The sequence below is a fragment of the Terrapene carolina genome, unplaced genomic scaffold, assembly GCF_002925995.2.
Source record: "Terrapene carolina triunguis isolate 2854851 unplaced genomic scaffold, T_m_triunguis-2.0 Scaffold406, whole genome shotgun sequence".
NCBI lineage: Eukaryota > Metazoa > Chordata > Testudines > Emydidae > Terrapene > Terrapene triunguis.
The window spans coordinates 2,766,417-2,786,095 of NW_020664757.1; the positions used below are offsets into that span (position 1 = coordinate 2,766,417).

A 19,679-nucleotide genomic window follows, 5' to 3' on the forward strand; every position below is an offset into this window, starting at 1 on the left:
CGTCCCTGTTATGGCCTCTGTCCTTCATGGCCTTTGAGACCTTTTCTAATATTTTGCCATTTCGTTTACTGCTATAGAGTTCAGCTAGCACTGATTCGTCTTCCCATATGGCGAGCAGATCCCGTACCTCCCGTTCTGTGCATGCTGGAGCTCTTTTGCAATCCTGGGACTCCATCATGGTTACCTGTGCTGATGAGCTCTGCGTGGTCACCTGTGCTCTCCACGCTGGGCAAACAGGAAATGAAATTCAAAAGTTCGCGGGGCTTTTCCTGTCTACCTGGTCAGTACATCTGAGTTGAGAGTGCTGTCCAGAGCGGTCACAGTGAAGCACTGTGGGATAGCTCCCGGAGGCCAATAATGTCTAATTCCATCCACACTACCCCAAAGCCGACCCGCAAAGGCCAATTTTAGCGCTAATCCCCTCGTCGGAGGTGGAGTAAAGAAACCGGTTTAAAGGGCCCTTTAAGTCGGGAAAAAAAGGGCTTCATCGCCTGGACGTGTCCAGGTTTAATTTGATTTAACACTGCTAAATTCGACCTAAACTCGTAGTGTAGACCAGGCCTAAGAGATGATATAAGCAAGCTGCAGATTCTTAAGGGGCAAGCTGCACTTAGCACTTGCTTTACAGCTTGGAATCCCCAGGTGTTTCATTCTCAGGCTAAAAATCTCTGTAGCTTGTGTCCAGCACTTCCCCCAGTTCAATCTTTGTTCCTCAGGTGTTTCCAGGGTTGTCTTGTGGGGAGCGAAGAACCCCAAATGATGTCATTCACTGCATTATATAGCTTTTGCATATGGCGGGAACCCTTTGTTTCAAAGCTTGGTTCCCAGACCGGTCGGTGGAAAATTACTGACATCCCAAGATGGAGTCTAGAGACATGTGGTCTCATCACACGTCCTTGTAGAGCGGGGGGGGGCAAACTACGGGCCGGGGACCGGATCTGGCCCGCCAGCCGTTTTAATCCGGCCGCCCAGCTCCCCCTGGGGAGCAGGGCCTGGGGCTTGCCCCACTTCCGTGCACCGGCACTCCAGCTGGGGAGCAGGGTCAGGGGCCGCTCCATGTGGCTCCCAGAAGCAGCGGCATGTGCCCCCTCCAGCTCCTACGCATAGGGGCAGCCAGGGGTCTCCGCTCTGCCCCAAAAGTCCCATATCTGGCTGTCCCCTATTCAGGAACTGCAGAAGATTGCCATAAGACAGCTGCCTAAAGACTCCTTTGCAAGTCCTGATCTAGAGGGGTCTTCTGGAGCCGTGGCTGGAGAGATTCTGTGCAGCTTAGGAGCCTGGGTGACTGCCATAACTTTGGCCCCTGGATATATCTAAGTTATATCAGACACCTCACCAGTCCACAGAGCAGATCAGGATCCGGGAGGGCACCAAGATAGTTTAAAGGGTCACGGTGGTAACTTGCCAGGAATTCAAGGGTTGCACCATATTTGCATACACACTTATGTAGGATTTTAGTCTGAGTCAGTTGCATTTTTTCCTTATATACTCTCTAAAGTATTATAAAACATATTATGAAGGTCACAGGGATATGAGGATCAATAAGAATGGTCACTGCTTTTATTTGTAAGCCAACTGATATGGTCTACGGTAAATAATTGCTGTGTTTTAATGCAGACTTTTTTCGTCATTGTAGTGAACCATATATAAGGCAACCCCCATCTCAGTATATTTGGAACACTTTAAACAGATCACTTCATGTACAGTGCTGCTCATTAGAAGACCACTTCTTTAGCCACTGTTTTTTCTTAATCTCTTGAGTGGTACCTCCAGAGGCTTCACAAATAGCACCACTCTTATCTAACTTTCAACTTTGCTTGGCAGGCAAAGAGTGGTTAGCTGTCTAGAGTGGAGTCCATGTTAAACCTTGCAATTACCTGCCAAATGAGTTTAAATAAGCTTATCTCCTTGTTAAACTACCTATATCTACTTAGCACCCCCAAGAGCTCTCTAATTTTCTCCCTGCCTGCTATGCACAGAAAGCCACTCCACCAGAAAGCATGTTAAAGCTCAGAGACAGCCTTTTGGATTGTGGGTTGTAAACAACTTCTGATATCCAAGCACACACACATTCACAGTTTACAAGGTTATTCCTGATGAAATGGTCATAGAAAAAGCAGTTGACACTGAACTCTGAAGCTTAATGATAGCAAAGTAACACCCCACTGAGAGAAAAGGGGACAGTACATACTTCTCAAAGTCCAAAAGAAAACGGTGTCTTGGCTCACATCAGAAAGTTCATATAGTTAAAAGAAGTACAAAATTAAACCTTAAAATTATGCAGAAATTGACAGCCCCCAGGTTTTCACCACAGATTTGGGGCAGTGTGGGGACTTGGCTTAAAAGGAGAAGTTCACTTGGCCTTCTGTTGAGTAGCTAAGTGTTGTTGTATCTCTTAAAAACGGGATGAAACATTTAAATAATCAAAAATGGCTACAGGAAAGTAATTAAAGCTCAATTGTATTAGGAAAAAAATCACAGTAAATATTTGAGACTTAAAATTTACTTACAAGTATTTACTTTGTCATTGTAGGTGGTAATAAATTGTGCCATTCCAAAAGGATTGAAGTACAATCAAGCTACACAGACCTTCCACCAGTGGCGTGATGCTAGACAGGTGTATGGTCTTAACTTTGGCAGTAAAGAAGATGCCAATGTCTTTGCAAGTGCCATGATGCATGCCTTAGAAGTGTTGAATTCACAGGAAACTGGTAAGGCTTTTAAACTTTTTCTCTGACTGCAAATTGTTCAAATATAGAGATTAGATGAAAAATTTAAACTGAAATCTTAATTTCTTGACCTTTCAGTGCCAAGTTTTGTGATTCTTAATGCACACTGGGTTTTTTAGTAGAGAAGATACTATTTATTTAGTATGGATGGGCCTCCAGAAACCGCAGTTGACTGTGTATTTATATGCCTAAACTCTCCTACCAGCTGGTGAATGTCTCAGCTTTGACTATCATTCACACAAATACCATTCCTGAGAGCAGTTCATCTATTACTTGTAGAAATGTGTAAAATAAATTAAATATTAAATCTTAATTTTTCTTTCCTCAAGATGTTTTTGAGGATTTTCCTTTCTAGAGAAAATGTTGTGAATTTTATACAGATTTCTTTTTTTTTTGTTATATAAGATCTTAATTTATTATGAAAAGGGGAAATCAAATGAAGAAAATCTAACATCTCTTCCCCAATCCTGGGAGTTTAGCCCCCAAGGATCCAGTGCTTTAAGTTGGTAAGCTTAATAGGCACATTGTTGTCTTAATTCCAGTTTCTCACTTTTAAAGAAGCCACTAGTAACAGGGAGTAACAACATCCTGGCTTCTTGAGCTATATCTGCAAGGTTTTCTGAAGGAATCTTTAGAATTTAAGCCTAACCTAGATGTGCTGTCTGAAACAGTGTAGAGAACAGTTCCTGCCAGATTGTTAAAATTTTTAAGGAAGATTTCAAATTTAGAACAGTTGGAAATGCTATTGAAAAGTATCTGTACTACTTGTCAGTTTCAGACACTTGGGTATTCTTCATTTCATTTGGTTAGATTAACAATTGTATGTAATAAACAGAAATTATGCAGTAAATTCCAAATGGCAGTGAAATGCAAGTCTTGGATTGTATTCCCAGTTTATAAACTTGTAAAAGATATTGAAAGTTTGTAGGACACTTAAATGAAACGAACTGCTTTTTTTCGCCCTAATCATAAATCAAAAATACATTGCTTTATTGTATAGTCTTTACACATTTCATAGTTGATCTAATTATTTTGTGTGAATTCTTAATCAAAATAAAGAAGATAAAATTCTTGCCTTAAACCTTCATTGGGGGGAATTTGGATGAGGAATGAAGATGATATTTAATGTCTTCAGTTACAATGTGACCTTAATTAGCAGTATGCTGGCAGGAAGGGAGAATGGAAAAAGTTCAAAATGCAAGAGGGAAAAGTGAAAGAAAAATAGCTGGTATGCAAAATTTTGCTCAGCTGTTTACCTGGGGCAATTTTTTTGGTAAGCAAGTAAAATTGCTTCCTCTTTATGAGAATGAGCAAGTAGATGTTTTGCATGTGATGGTACATTTTCATGATAATTCTTCAAGGCTCAGTCACAGTAATAATTTATTTTTCCAGGGTTTTTTATATTTTCCCTGCCAGATACTCATGCATGTATAAAGTTGTTGTTCCTCACTACCAAACGGCCCTTGATTCTGTAGTGAGTCATAACTTGTTTGTGCCATTAAGGAGAGACCTCTTATTTCAACCCAAATATTTTGTTTGTGAAAAGGACAAGGAAATTACAGCAACATGTAAACTGTGCGAACAGTTTGAAATAGAATAGTTTTGGCATGCTTGCCCTTTGTAAGATGTGGCTACTCAGAAAAGTGATTTTTGTTTTAGTCAACAAAAAATATTACCAGTGTCTTCAAGTGAAACCCACTTACTTATTTAGCCAACCAAAACAATTTTCTTTCTACTACTAGCATTTCAAATACTATGTTCTGCTTCATACATCAAGTAAATTGTTAGAGAAACTTTGATTATATAGAACTTTTGATGTGTGAAAAGGGTAAGGCCTAGAAGAATCAGATTGTCTTGAGCACAAAAATGAAAGAATTGAGTAGTAAACATAATGCTAAAGAGAAGATTGCGTCTTTTATTACATTGTTTCCCTGTATACATGTTCCTTACTTTGTAAATAGTATTCTTTAGTTTCATACCTTTTGTTCCTTAAGCTTAGTTGAATATAAAGTCAGATTGTGACCTATTTAAATATAAGAAAATAAAGCGGGAATAAGTAGTCTAAATTCATTCTGACCTAAATATTTCACTACATTTTAACAGTTAAATAAAAATAGTCAGTTTGCACTTAGCTCTGAACACAGCTAGCATACTTAAATACTGCTACTAAAATGTGAATGGTAGCAGCATAATCCCTTACAACAGCCTTCTTATGAACATGCTACTGTAGCTACAGATAGTTTGCTATCAAGGATAAGTTGTTGATACTAGTGATGTAAGAGGGAAAAAAAACAGCTTAACTCTTTGGAGTTTGTCAGGCTAGAACAGGGGTCGGCAACCTTCGGCATGCGGCCCATCAGGGTAATCCACTGGCGGGCCACGAGACATTTTGTTTGCGTTGACCGTTCGCAGGCACGCCCCCTCCGCAGCTCCCAGTGTCTGTGGTTCGCCATTCCCAGTCAATGGGAGCTGCGGGAAGCAGTGGCCACTTCCAGATGGGCCATGTGCCGAAGGTTGCCGACTCCTGGGCTAGAAGATAGGAAAAACATCTTTTAACTTACAAACTGAATACATTTGATGTGAAATAACCTGGGCCTGAACCAAAGTCCATTAACATCAATGGGCTTCAGATCAGGCACTGGGAGAATTGCTATGAAACTTTATATTATTTTACTTTGACTATAACTGCTTTAAAAATTGTTTTAGGAATGGATAACCTAGAGAATATTGGTGTATAGTGAAAATCATAAAAATTATTTGTCTAGGCATAATACTGCTTGCTGTTACATAGCTATTGAACAAAGATATGCAAATAAAATATGATTCCAGGTTATAAGACTAATGCATTTAAAACTAGACTTCCTGTTTAGAGAAAATGATTATTTCATCATCATTCTGATTTGGCAAGTATCATCTCATATATCATCTCATATATCATATCACATTGAAAAGATATTTTGTTTAGATGTTGAAATAAGTTGAATAAGTTTGTGACCAACTTAACCTGCTCCAGCAGTCCTTCAACTGATCATATATTCTTCTTCAAGTGCTTGCTCATGTCCGTTCTATTGTAGGTGTGTGTGCTCACCACGTGCACCAGTGCCAGAAGTTTTTACCCTCAGTGGTATCCGTAGGGAACTGGCTCTGGTGCCCTCTGAAGTGGTTCCCATATGCACGGTATAAGGATGCTGCCGGCCCCCTTCCTCCTTCAGTTCCTTCTTACTGCCAGTGTTTGTGCTGGAATGCTCCCCTTGCTCTAGCAAGTGGTTCCCATTCAGTGGTTCTTTGAACTTTTTTCTTTGTAAATAGTTACACTTAGTGGATAGTTAACAGTTCATACTAGTTTGGTATACTTTAGTGGTAGGGCAACCTCCCAGCCTGCAACCAGGATCTGTCTCATCCTTTACTTTCCCACCATTTGTTGCTTTAGCTCCCTGCTTGGACCGCTATAACTACGGACCACTGGGTTCTCAATACGGTGGCAATAAAGTTCACCCTCCAATTTCTTTCTGTCCCTCCTTCCCACCCCCCTTCCCCGTCCTCCTTCAGGGACCCTTCTCACGAGCACCTGCTCGCCCAGGAGGTGCAAGCCCTCCTACTACTGGGGGCCATAGAGGAAGTTCCTGTGGAACAAAGAGGGAAAGGTTTTTACTCCTGGTATTTTCTCATTCCGAAGGCCAAAGGGGGCCTACGCCCCATCGTGGATGTGCGAGACCTCAACAAATACCTCAAAAGTTTGAAGTTCCGTATGGTCTCCCTGGCCTTCATCATTCCCTCCCTGGAGACTGGTATGTTGCCCTCGATCTGAAGGATGGGTACTTTCATATTTGGATATTTCCCAGCCACAGGAGATTCCTGTGGTTTGTGATTGGTCAGACCTACTACTAGTTTGCGGTGCTCCTGTTCAGCCTAGCAACAGCACCAAGAGTGTGACTCCAGAGCGTGCTAGAGCTGGCCCTACAGATACCACTGAAGGGAAAAAACTCTAGCAACTCTGCACGTGGCATGCACACACCTAGCACGAAATGGACATGAGCAACACATCTTGGAAAAACAGTTATGAAAGGTTAGTAACCATTTTTCCCACAAAGTGCTGCAGTATTTTAAAGAGGTCCTTAAAAAGGGGGGTTTTGCTTTTGATTGGGAGCATACATTGAGCCCACTGTTATTAATAACCCTGCAGTTGCGCCCTCCAACAAGATAAACCATCCCTGCTTATCCTTAAATTGATCTTTAATGGAAAAGGTGCATGTTTAGCAAATATTATTTCCATTCCTGTTTTTTTCTTTAGCTGAAGCAAAAAAGTTTGCTGAAACAAATTACCTTTCATGTCCATTCTTTGACCTTCCTGAAAATGAGTGGAATAATCTGAGAGTGGGTTTTTTAAGTTCTTCCAGGCGCTATTCCTTTTAATGACATTGTTTAGCCCTTTGACATTCAGAGAGGTTACTTTTATAAGGAAGAGCCATTGAGAAAAACTATTTAGCATATTGTTTGCAGTGGGGTTGTAGCTGTGTTGTTCCCAGGATATTAGAGACAAAATGGGTGAGGTAATATCTTTTATTGGACCAAATTCTGTTGGTGAAAGAGATAAGCTTTTGAGTTTACACAGAGCTCTTCTTCAGAGGGGAGGGATAGCTCAGTGGTTTGAGCATTGGCCTGCTAAACCCAGGGTTGTGAGTTCACTCCTTGAAGGGGCCATTTACGGAACTGGGGTTTAAAAAAAAAAAAAAAAAAAAACTAACTGGGAATTTGCCCTGCTTTGAACAGGGGGTTGGACTAGGTCCCTTCCAACCCTGATATTCTATGATTCTATGAAGATCTGGAAAAGCTACTCAGAGGGCATGTCTACACTACAATGAGACACCTGCGGTGCGCCTGTGCCAGCTGGCTCATGCCAAGGGGCTGTTTAATTATGTAGATACTCAGGGTGGAGCCCAGTTTCTATAACCCTGCAAGGTGGGGTTAACACCTGCAAAGGTGTTAACTGGCAACTTCACCTTGTACAACCTCTTACAATATGTTATCTACTTATGCTGAACAATCTGTTCTACCTTGTTTTTAGCTGTGACACTTTGAGTAGCTTTCCCATGACTGAAGAAGAAGAAGAGCTGTGTGTAAGCTCAAAAGCTTGTCTCTCTTGCCATCAGAAGCTGGTCCAATAAAAGATATTACCTCACCCACCTTGTCTCTATTTAGCTTATTGAAAAACTTACTGTTCTTTAGTTGTTTGGCACAAACCCTTGCATGGTTAGTCTCTCTCGTTTCTTATTATGTTGCATTCATGATCGTGTGTCTGAATATGGCTTGGTTTCTGTTTGTAAGCTTCCCTATCTATTTCTTGTAATAATCTCCCCGACCTCCCTGGTTCCCTCTCCTCTCCCCTTACTTTAAATCCATAAGTAAAATACCAACATAGCATATAAATCAGTTCCAAAATGATTGTGTTTTGTGGAACCTGAAACCCCTGTACTTGTCCTATGAACACTTGCACTGCTTCTCTTGCAATCCAAAGGAGGTACATTCTCCATCTGTGGGACCTTAACATATGTTCTTAGGGATAGATTGCCATCTGATCATCTGATTTACATGGGGATCATTTACAAAGAACCCCTAAAAACTCCTCCCCATACCCTCTCTTTTTTCTCCAATCTCCACTATCCCTGGGACATCCCTCCAAATCCCCTCTTATTGTAATATATTTTCCTCTGTTTTAGAACCTACCAGCAGAGTTATGATCGCCCCAATTAAAACAAACTTCATGCAATTTTTTTCATAACATTAACATACTTACTGTTCATCCTTGGTGACCCCCAAGAAGTTCCTTCTGGTTAATATTTAGGTTATTCCTCATGTATTAGAGGTTTCTTTTTCAGCTTCATTTCTTCCAATGCCAGTATGGTTTCTAGAGTCTTTTCTTCTCCTATCTTCCTTTTCCTGTGTTTCATTGTCTGCCAAGAGTTTTTCAGCAATTTATCTTTCGTTACTGTAGGAGCTGGATTTTATAATGTACTATGAGAATTAATGTATGATTTGATTTCATCCTGCCAGCCACCCCTTTTGAATAGCAGAAAGGAATGACAGACGAGAACAATCCTTATGAGTGATTATGGTCACCCTTTTGTTTTAGAATAAGTTATAAAGCTACTATGGTTTCCTATATGTATTACAAATTAGGAAGTAAGAGAAGGATTCTCTATTGTATCTATGTTAAGAAGATTAGAGGAATGTTGAGGGCCTGAAGCCCCAATGTGAATTGTTTTAGTTATAAGATTTAGCAAGGCTTGATTTACAATGTATTCTGCTGAATATACAATACTGCTGTCTGTATATCTTTGAAGGTTTCTGTAAGAGATTGTTTGAGTGAATGAGGCATGCATGCATCAGGAAAAGATAAGGTGTGAAAGCCATCACAAATGTCCAGATGGTCAAGAAGAAGTGAGAGACTTGAAAAGACCAGGAGACAATCAGAAAACATCCATTGTATCCGATGTTAAACATGTTAGCAGCATTGACGACCTCAGAGGTGAGGCAGGCACCCCTGAAGGCGAGACAACAAATAAGAGATAACGATGGGAAGCCCGACAATAACCATCAAATGATAACACTACTTAAGGACTAATGATTACAGGATGACATTGCAAAATGCATGGACTCAAATGGAAATTTACAACTATAAAGCTGGGGTGTTTTGCCATGGAAGTCTGGGTTCAGTCCTGCACAGCCTCGGAGCATCGGATCGCGACCGACAGAACCCAGCTCCACACTCGTGCTCAGTCTAACTGGCCATTAGATTGACTCGAGCTACGACAGACTGGTAACTATAAACATCACTGCAGGACTGTGTGTGTGTGTGTGTGTGTGTGTGTGTGTGTCTAAAAAGCATATGCTAACTGTGGTATTCTCAATAAACGCTGTGTGTATTTACCTTCCTCTATAAAGATCCCGTGTGCTTTGTATGAGCATAACATTACTACTTCTGTAATATTCTTCTGTATGTCTGAGATAGTAATTGGGAGTGTATTTTTTCCTTGTTTAAAGTTGCTTACTGTATAATGCTGAATTAGAGTTTAAATAGGAATTCACATCTGTAGTGGATATCTGCCATTCTGAGTTCTGTTGTAATTCCCCCCAGCTCCCTTCTCTTTTTTGAAGTTAGGACAGAGGGGTCATGGAAAAATTGTAGCTTGCGGCCTCTGAGTATGAGCAGTGAATGCTCTCTGGCTTTTTTCATATTCAGATAGTGAAATTTCACAATTAGATCTCGGGGTCCATTATTATGAGATCCAGGTGGGGGAAGCAGCACTCTGTGTGCTCTCTCCAACTTCACCTGTTCTAGAGAGCTCAGATGTAACAACTCTGCAATTAAAGTTTTTATATACCAGATTGTATTTCAGTCAACAGTGTTTTCAGTTATTCCCTTAATTTTCCTTCTCTGTTTTCTATATCATCCAGTTTAAGATGCATCTCTGTCTGTCTGTCTTCCATCAGTGCCTTATGACTGTGTCTCACTTGTTTCTCTTAGGCCAGTTTCTGGCACAGTGACAGATAAATTTGATATCCCCCTCAGAGCTCAGGCTTCAGGCAGCCATGTTATTCTGGACCCCTCTATCTTACAGTTTTATACTGGTATCGATCACCATAGTATGAGTCCCTGGCATAATATAAGAACCACAGTAGGTAAAATGGAATCCTACATCGGACCCTCGCTAGAACGCACGTCTATGTAGCATGAATTCGCATATAACGAGGTCGCGGCCATGGATCCAAAATTTAATTACTTTAATCGCAATTCATTTTAACACAGTCTCCGCTATAACGCGGTCCCTGGATTAACGCGATACCGTGTAGGGATCCCAAATCCCACGTTCTAGCGAGGGTTCGGTGTATTTCTGCACTTTTTTCTTTCTTAGCTGTCATTGAACAATTTGTCATTTTCCTTATTCTGACATTACCCAACTTTAATAATCACCACTTCATCAGAACTAAGCTGCCATCAAGACTGAAATGACATATGCAATGAGGTTGCATGAGATTCAGCAGTGCTCTCATGCCTTAACAATTACAGCCAACATATCCAGTTTTTCATTTAACTGAAATATTTATAATGGTCCATGTGTGCAGGTTACTTAAATTTGATGGGACTTGTACTATTTAGTATAAAGTATATCCAGACACACACAAGTATACTCTTGCTACTTTTTTTGTAGCAGAAGTTCTAGCAGTCTGCTGCACACATACATCCTACATTAGTCTGTTCTGAACAATTGATTTCTTTTTTAGTTCATACAAGTCTAAATAAAGAGTGCCTATCTGTATTCTCAAGGGACTCCTGGCAGAACTTTAAAAGTACAAACAAGAAAAAATAATCAAATATAACTAAAGCACAGCCATACAGTCAGCGCAACCTACTACCAACAAACCAAACAACTCAATTAATCTTCCCCTTCCTGCTGCCCCCTAACCATTTCCCCAAATGCTGGGAGGGTGGGGGGAAGAAAAGAGAGGATGGAAAGATGAGCTTTTGCAGTGTTCCTGTAGGTCATTGGATTTGGACTACTTTGGACAAAGTGAGTAAATTCCAAAGCCATAAAGCTCTCCTAGAGAATGCCCTGCCAGGAGTCCCTTCAGTGGGACTTCACGTCTAGTATTTCTGCTGCTTTCAACTGTGATGGCATGACATGGGTAAAGGCATTCCGGTACATAGATGCTCAACCATTTTGACCTCTACATGTCAAAACCACCTTAAAAATCACACACAAACCCATAGGCAGCCCGTGCAGCACATGAAACATGGATTGAATATAATCATGGTGAGGTACTCTACTTACCAAGCAGAGTGCTGCATTCTGCCTCTGCTTCTGTTTCTGAATGCTTTTTAAGGTGCAGCTCTGTATAAATGTCATTGCATTTGTCTAATCTTGAAGCGACAAGGGCATGGATGGTAGTTGCAAGGTCCTAATCTGAAAGGAATGGTTGCAACCCCCTAGCTGTCTGTGGATGATAAAAACCTGACATTGTTGTTGCTGCTGCCTGGTTTCCTAGTAGCAGCTGAGAGCCCAACCATATTTTTACATCATAAACCTGACCCAACTAAAGGTATACAACCTCAATTAAAGGGCCAGATATTATTCTTGGCATCTCTAGCTGCTTGCCTCTGCTAATCAGTATCATGTCAGTCTTGTCAGGATTAAGCCTTGGCTAGCTAGCTCTCATCCAAATAAATATCTTTATTTGGTGTGCCCAAACTCTAATACATTTCGGTTCAAGATGCACTTTACATTAGCAGTGGCAAAGGAAAGGGACCTGGGCATTTTATCATCAGGTAAGGATGTTTAACCAGCCTGCTAACTTAATATGAAAACCAGGATGTCTCATCATCTAGCTTGTTTTATGGAGCTCATAGTTAAGTTTCCCTTCTTTTTCCATACCAAAAAACAAAAACCTCTTTTGATGTACATATGTTAAAGCTATTTATCTGAACTAGATAACATCAGCTTTAAAGTGCAGGGCTTTTCTCTATCCCTTTTTCTACTACCCGTTCATCATGGAAGTTTTTTCACCTGGACGAATCACTGGCTCAGCAGCTCAAATGTCATCAGCACTTCTGTTGCTAGGAAATGTGCTGAAACTGCCCCAAACTTAAATAGCTTTTTATAAAAGCAAATCTCAATCCTTTTTTTAAAAAGTAGTATGTACAAATTTTTAAGAATATATGTTACACTGGGAATTTTAGTGTTTAGGAGCAGTTTCCTTATTGGGTAGGTTGATCTAATTTTTTGGTCCTTTTGAGTTGTCTACTATATATTAAAATAGTTACAATGTATTTAACCCCAGATGGAATAGTGATAGGTGAAACAAATTTGAGAAATCTATATTAAAAAATATTAATTTTCAAGAGGATATATTTTACCTGCAATGATCTTTCTAAAGTTTCTTTACCTAGATCTGTGTGTAACAATATTAAAATCCATCACATTCTTCAAATTGAATAGGAGAATCCTATTTATACCTGTCCAGTTCTGCTGCAAGAATTGCGTACTATACAGGCTAAGAAAATATAGAAGAAAAATAATGAAATTTGACTGCCAGTGTAGTTGCAATTGGTTTGATCATATGTTAGTGAACCTCTTCTTGCATTGTGGAAAACACACTAACATATTTTCTTTTGGCATGACAGTTATGCTTGGCATATTCTTCAGACAAATTGTAGAATTATTCATAACCTGATTAATTGATATTACTTAATTGTGTTGGTATTCTTCAGAGATCATCTGGATCACTGTAAATGTTAAAAATTTGATTTTGCCCCAAAAATCTTCAGTTTGAAGTTTAACTCATTTTATACTTAATAATTTAATATTTAATGTTATTAATATTAGGAAGCTTTGAAAGATTTAATGAAACAGTGGGTAGTCATACATCTAAGAGGGTCAGAAGGCATCAGGACCCTTAATCAGCTAAAAGATATCTAGCACTGTTATCCAGAGTTCAGTTGAAAGGAATGTCTGATTTTAAGTTGTTAATCTTCCAGGATTGTATTTTTAAATTGGTATTGGTGATTACAAGAAAAATCACCTATAGCAAAGACAGTAGTACTTTTTGTGAAGATTTGCATACTGTAGATGTAAGGAAGGGAATTTGTTTCACACAGTACATATAAGGAAAGCTCCTGATGTCTGCTTCCTGAAAAGTTCAATTTGGCAGTCCAAAAGTGACTGAAATGAAAATGCTAAGGGAGCGAAGCTATGAGGAGAATCATTTGAGAGCCTTCACTTACAATATTCAATCTTTTAAGAGAATAGCTGTAAATAGGGCAAGGCACGTGTAATGGTATGCATACATGTCTTTGCTTTTTTTCCCTTCAGGGTTGTCAATATAATATTCCTGTTTTAAAAAAAACAATAACATAGTATGAGGTGTCCAATATTGACCACAATCTATTCACCTGTGATAGTCCTCAAAAAAACATTTTATCTGAACTGGGAAGGAACAACAAATGCTATTGTGGAGTATCTATTTTAGGGTCTCAAGAAATGCTAGCCCAAGTGAGTGGTTTAAGAATGAGCATGAGAAGAATAAATGTATATGTGTGACTTGTATCTAGAGGGGACTTTGAATTAGTAGTGAAAGGAGATGAGGGCAGAGAGAGAAGATGCTTATAAGATGGTGTCTGTAGTAGTTGCATAGGTGGTTCCATGTGTTGCTTCCATTTCCCAATAATTGTGATTATGTAAGAATCCTCTGGGTTTGATTGGCATCATTTTTTTTCTAACCATCAGTTTGTTTCTTGTGTTTTTTTTAATGAGTGTATGGTTTTCTGGATATAAAGATGGGTATAAGGACAATTTAAAAGAACCAAACTCCCCTAACAATCTTAGTTAACCCTAGGCATCTCTTACTTAAATTGCAAACGGGGGAGGAGGGAGACAACAAATACACATTGGAAAAGGGAAAAGCTATACTAGTTTCATCTGAAAACTAACAAATAATCAGGTTGAGGGTTAAATCTTTCTCTGAAATTACGTTATTACTACTGATTACTAAACTAAGGCTTGAAGACAGACTAGTCATAGTTCATTTTTATTAGTCAAATCTTACCAAATACATAATACTCTTAAAGCTGAGAATGTATGTTAATTTGCAGTGCTTTAGTTTTTAAGCAGCAAAGATAGAGTTAACAGAATCAGTGCTGCTAGGGGGAGTGCTATTAGCATTGTGCATATGGTGGAATGAATAATTTAGTATCTTCGGGAAGTGCAAACTGCAGTAAGAACTCAAACAGCCTTATTAGAATATGTGAAAGTAAGCTACCAGAATGAAATTAAGATCCTGCTAAAGATGGGGGGAAACCCTTCAAAAATGCTCTTCAAGAATTCTAAACTTCAGATTGCATTATGAATCTATAAAATGTGTATTGGGGGGAAAAGCTGATTCTGCTGAGTTGCAATAATGGTGGTTTACTTGCATTCTGACAGTTCTCTGGAGGGCATTGTCGTCTGTCCTTGCCAGAATAGTAATGGGATGTGGCAGTATCTGTGTTGTCAGAAATGGGATAATATCTCCATTTTTGCTAGTAAGTTTTTTTTTCTCTTGTTTAAATGTAAAACTGATTAAAGGAGAAAAGGAGGATAAATGTATAAGATTATTAGACTACAGTTTTTATGTTAGATTCTATAGTAATAGCTGTTGTTCTTTTAGCGAAACTGAGTTTCCACAAGCAAATTAAATACAAAACAACTTGGATTAGTTGGAAAGATTACCCTTTCAATCTGTCAAAACATTGAACCTAAAATATGTATTTTAATAACAGGAACTTTGTAATTTAGTCTTTGTCTGATGGTGTATTGCTATTCCTTTATAATCCTATTGCATATAACATTATTGGAAGAAGTATTACCTTTGTCTTTACTTGTAATACAGTTTTGGGGATCACTAAGTGTTTAGCAGGGTTCTATTTGCCTCTAGCATCCTAAATTCCAATAATGTATTGCATAAAAACATTGAGTGAAAGTCTGGGAGTAAGATTCAAAGAATTTCCTTAAAACTCTACAATTGGCCTAACTTAGAAACCATGGATGTATCTTTCATTTTGAGGATAAAAGAGTTTAATGTATGTAAACTTTGTTAAACTACTTAATTTTAATTCTGTTGATGCTAGGTATTGATCTTTAGTAAAGCTAATACAAGTAGCAACTGTCTTAAAGCAATTTTTTTTTAACACACTGTCACATTTCTTAGTACTGTAGGTAAAGATGGACAATTGTCTTTTAAGCAGATAATAGCGTTCATATTTAAAAACTCTGATAGAATTAAAGTAAAATACAATAATTTTATCATAGTATTGATACAATTAACTTTGATACTTACGAAGAGAGATTTTTCCTCTACGCAAGCATAGCTTTGTTTCTGATGTTAGTATAGATCAGGGGTCCCCAACGCGGTGCCCGCGGGCGCCATGGCGCCCACCAGGGCATCCATGTGCGCCCGCCTACTGGCCGCCAGAAAAGCAGCCACCGAGAAGCTGCAACGTCAAGAAGCGCTATTGCTGAAATGCCGCCTCTTGATGAAGCTGCTTCACGGTGGCATTTCGGCAGCGACGCCTCTTGACGTTGCCACTTCACGGCGGCATTTCAGCAGCTGCTTGTCCAGCAGCCACGGTCCTCGGCGGCTAGTTGTCCGGCGCCCGCCCCACGGAAAAGGTTGGGGACCACTGGTATAGATAATTATTATAATAGATCAATCTATACTCCAATTTAGGGGTGTTTGGTCCAATTATTCTTTATTGGATAATTGTGTTTATTGGATTCTTGTTACACTATATCTTCCCAAACCCTTAACTGAAAACCCAGATTTGATTTGCTATAAGATATTGTGCACCCCTTTTGTAGAACAAGTTTGCTGTGAGTATAAAAGATGAACACCCTTGTCAGTCTCTAAAGATAGATAGAAAGAACAAAGTGATGGCTGAAGTAAAACTAGAGATTTGGCTGGTATGGATAAAATGGATGAAGACTATAAAAGCATAGACATGTATGGCTGAAAGGGACCTTGAGAGGTCATCAGTCCAGCCCCTCACTGGCGCAGGACCAAATATATGTAGACCATCCCTGACAGGTGTTTGTCTAACCTGTTCTTAAAAACCTCTAGTGACAGGAATTCCACAACCTTCTTTGGAAGCCTATTCCTATATTCAACGATACTTATACACCTCTACCCCGATATAACGCTGTCCTCGGGAGCCAAAAAATCTTACTGCATTATAGGTGAAGTTCGATAGGTTATATCGAACTTGCTTTGATCCGCCGGAGTGCGCAGCCCCGCCTCCCCGGAGCGCTGCTTTACCGCGTTATATCCGAATTCATTTTATATCGGGTCGCGTTATATCGGGGTAGAGGTGTAGTTAAAAAGTGTTTTGTAATATCTAACCTAAATCTCCCGTGATGCAGATTAAGCCAATTACTACTTGTCCTATCTTCAGTGGACATGGAAAACAATTGATCACTGTCCTCTTTGTAACAGTCTTTAACATGTTTGAAGACTGTTAGCAGGTCCCCCCTTGGTCTTCTTTTCTCAAGACTAAACATGCCCATTTTTTAACCTTTCCTCATAGGTCTGGTGTTCTAATCCTTTCATCCTCTCCCCCCCCCCCCCCTTAAAGAACCCTCTCCAGTTTGTCCACATCTGTCTTAAAGTGTGGTGCCCAAAATTGGACACTGTCCTTTAGCTGAGGCCTTACCAGTGCCAAGTAGATTGGGGAAATTACCTCCTGTGGTTTAGACACAACACTCCTGTTAACCCACCCCAGTATGATATTTGCCTTTTCTGTCCCTACATCACATTGTTGATTCTTATGCACTGTGTGATCCAGTATTACCCCGAGATCCTTTTCAGCCATACTACCAGCTAGTCAGTTATTTCCCATTTTGTAATTCTGAAATTTATTTTTCTCTTCTGAAGTGTAATACTTTGCACATGACTGGCAGGGAGAAGCCATAAAGGGAAGATTTGGCAGTTCTGAGTGGGGTTGATAAATGGATTATTGAGTGGTTTTGTCACCTGTTAATGCCTTCTTTATCTCTGAGGCTGCATAGTTTTGGCATGGGTTCATAAACTCCAAAGGGTTGCAAACAGGTCTGAGTTTGTTTCAACCATTTTCCTCTCTTTTTCTGGTTAGGCGGTGAGACAAGTCACTTAACTATTGTATGTTTTCCCCAATGTAAAAGTAATATATTTAATGAAGTTCCCGCAGCTCCCATTGGCTGGGAACAGCAAACTACGGACACTGGGAGCTGAGGGGCTCCGTGCCTGCAGACGCTCCAAGTAAACAAAACGTCCCAACCCACCAGCGGCTTACCCTGACAGGCCGGGAGCCAAAGTTTGACGACCCCTGCTATATTTTAAAAGCTGGTATCACAAGAAACACTCAAAAGTTTTGCTAGAATTATTTTAATGTAATCTAACGAAAAACCTGTTGTTATAATAACTGAACAAATATGTATTCACCTTCAAAATTACAGTCAGTATTTAAAATCAGTAAATGGATATTTAAAACAAGTAACTTAGAACAATATGAGACTTTAAAAAGTCTTAAAATCCTTCTAAGTCTGAATCAGTCTGATTCACGAAACAGTTCATTAAACTCGGCTTCAGTCACAGCTGCACCTGCATTGTCATCGTAGATGTCGGCAGTGTCATCTTCAAAGTCAGATTCCTTCTCATCATCAGCCTCTGTTGTGTCATTTTCTGACCAGTTGAGTGCATTGCTGATACCGCATTTCCTAAATGATTTTTCTACCATTTCCGAGGGAATGGACACCCACGCGTCCTTGATCCACTGGGCGACCAGACTGATTTCGGGCTTCATAAGATTCCCGCCTTTTGTCAACTTTGCCATGCCTGAGCACATCCGTTCAGACCACGTTTTGCGTAGCCTGTCTTTAAAGGGTTTGTTCAGGCAGACATCAAGCGGTTGTAGAACTGAAGTTAAGCCTCCAGGTATTACAGCCAAAGTAGTTTTCATATTTTTGGCCACACTTTTCACCTCATCCGTCTTGTGTGCCCTGAACATGTCCCAAACGAGCATAGCAGGTTTCTTGAAAAGTGGTCCTGGTCTCTTATTCCACACTTTTTCCAACCATTCAGTAGTTTCACTTTCATCCATCCATCCCTTTTCGTGTGCACGTACAATGACACCAGCAGGAAATTTCATGTTTTTAGGCAAGGTTTTTCTTTTAAAAATAACAGGAGGGAGCTTTGATCCATTTGCCAAACATGATAAAACCACCGTAAAATGGATTTTTTCATGGCCAGTGGTTTTAATTAAAACTAATTTTTCACCAACACCGGTTACCGTTCTGTTGCTCGGGAGATCGAATGTCATTGGTGTTTCGTCCATATTTCCTATTTGTGACAGTTCAAATGCATATTACTTTCGATATTTATAATAAACCTTTGGAAAGATTCGATTGTTTCTTCCAGATCTCTAGGCAGTTTTTGCGCTTTGTTCGGTGACGAAGACAGAGACCAGGGCGGTTCATGAAGCGAGTACACCAACCTACTGATGCGACAAACATTGACGGCTTTACTGACTTGTATTTGTCATCTTTCGACATTTGCAGAGCACGCAGATGAATTCCAGTTCTAGTGACAATGTACTGTGATGGGGCAAAGCCAGATGGCTACAGTAAAGTAGTGAGGAACAGGTATGTTAGCCCCAGGCTAAACAAATCCCTGGTACCATGGTAACCAAATGGCAGTTGCTCCAGGTTAATCAAGACACCTGGGGCCAATTAAGATCCTTCTAGAAGGCAGGAGAGACAGCTAGATTTATTGGGACACCCGAAGCCAATTAAGGACTGGCTGGAACTAGTTAAAAGCCTCTCAGTTAGTCAGTGCGGGGTGGGTGTCAGGAGCTATAGGAGGGAGCTGTGCTGTTGGAGGAACGAAGTAGTACGAATCCATATCAGGTGCAAGGAAGGAGGCCCTGAGGTAATTGTGAAGAAGATATTGAGTGGGGACTGCTGTGGGGAAGTAGCCCAGGGAATTGTACATGCCCTATTTCCAAAAAGTCAGCTTTCATAGCTGCTAAGTTTAGGATCCCTGGGCTGGAGCCCGGAGTAGAGGGCGGGCCCGGGCTCCCCCCCCTCCCCTCCCTGATTAATCACTGATACTGGGAGACAACAGAGACTGTGTGAGGGAGGGTTGTTTCTCCTCAGCTCCCTTGCTGGCTTATGATGAAAATGGCTCAGTAGACTGTGACCCTTGCCTGTAGAGAGAGAAGGGCTATGTGGAGGGTCACAGTGAGCCTCTGAGGCTAGCAAAAATCCGTCAGGAAACGCAGGACCCACGGAGTCAAGGATAGAACTTTGTCACAACTGGTGTCAGCAGTGGGATCATCATTCACAGCGTGACGGAAGAAAAGTTAAAAAAAAAAAAAAAGTGCACTGG

General features: G+C 40.2%; 1 protein-coding gene across 16 annotated transcripts in view; it reads left to right on the top strand.

The window, feature by feature from the left end:
- The window catches only part of ENAH (ENAH actin regulator), a 183,453-nt gene that overhangs the window by 94,519 nt on the left and 69,255 nt on the right, over positions 1–19,679 (top strand). For all 16 annotated transcript variants that reach the window (XM_024214564.1, XM_024214563.2, XM_024214565.2 and 13 more), the window contains exon 3: positions 2,534–2,711. In XM_024214564.1, coding sequence (XP_024070332.1) covers positions 2,534–2,711 — 178 coding nt within the window. The remainder of the gene's footprint in view (positions 1–2,533; positions 2,712–19,679) is intronic.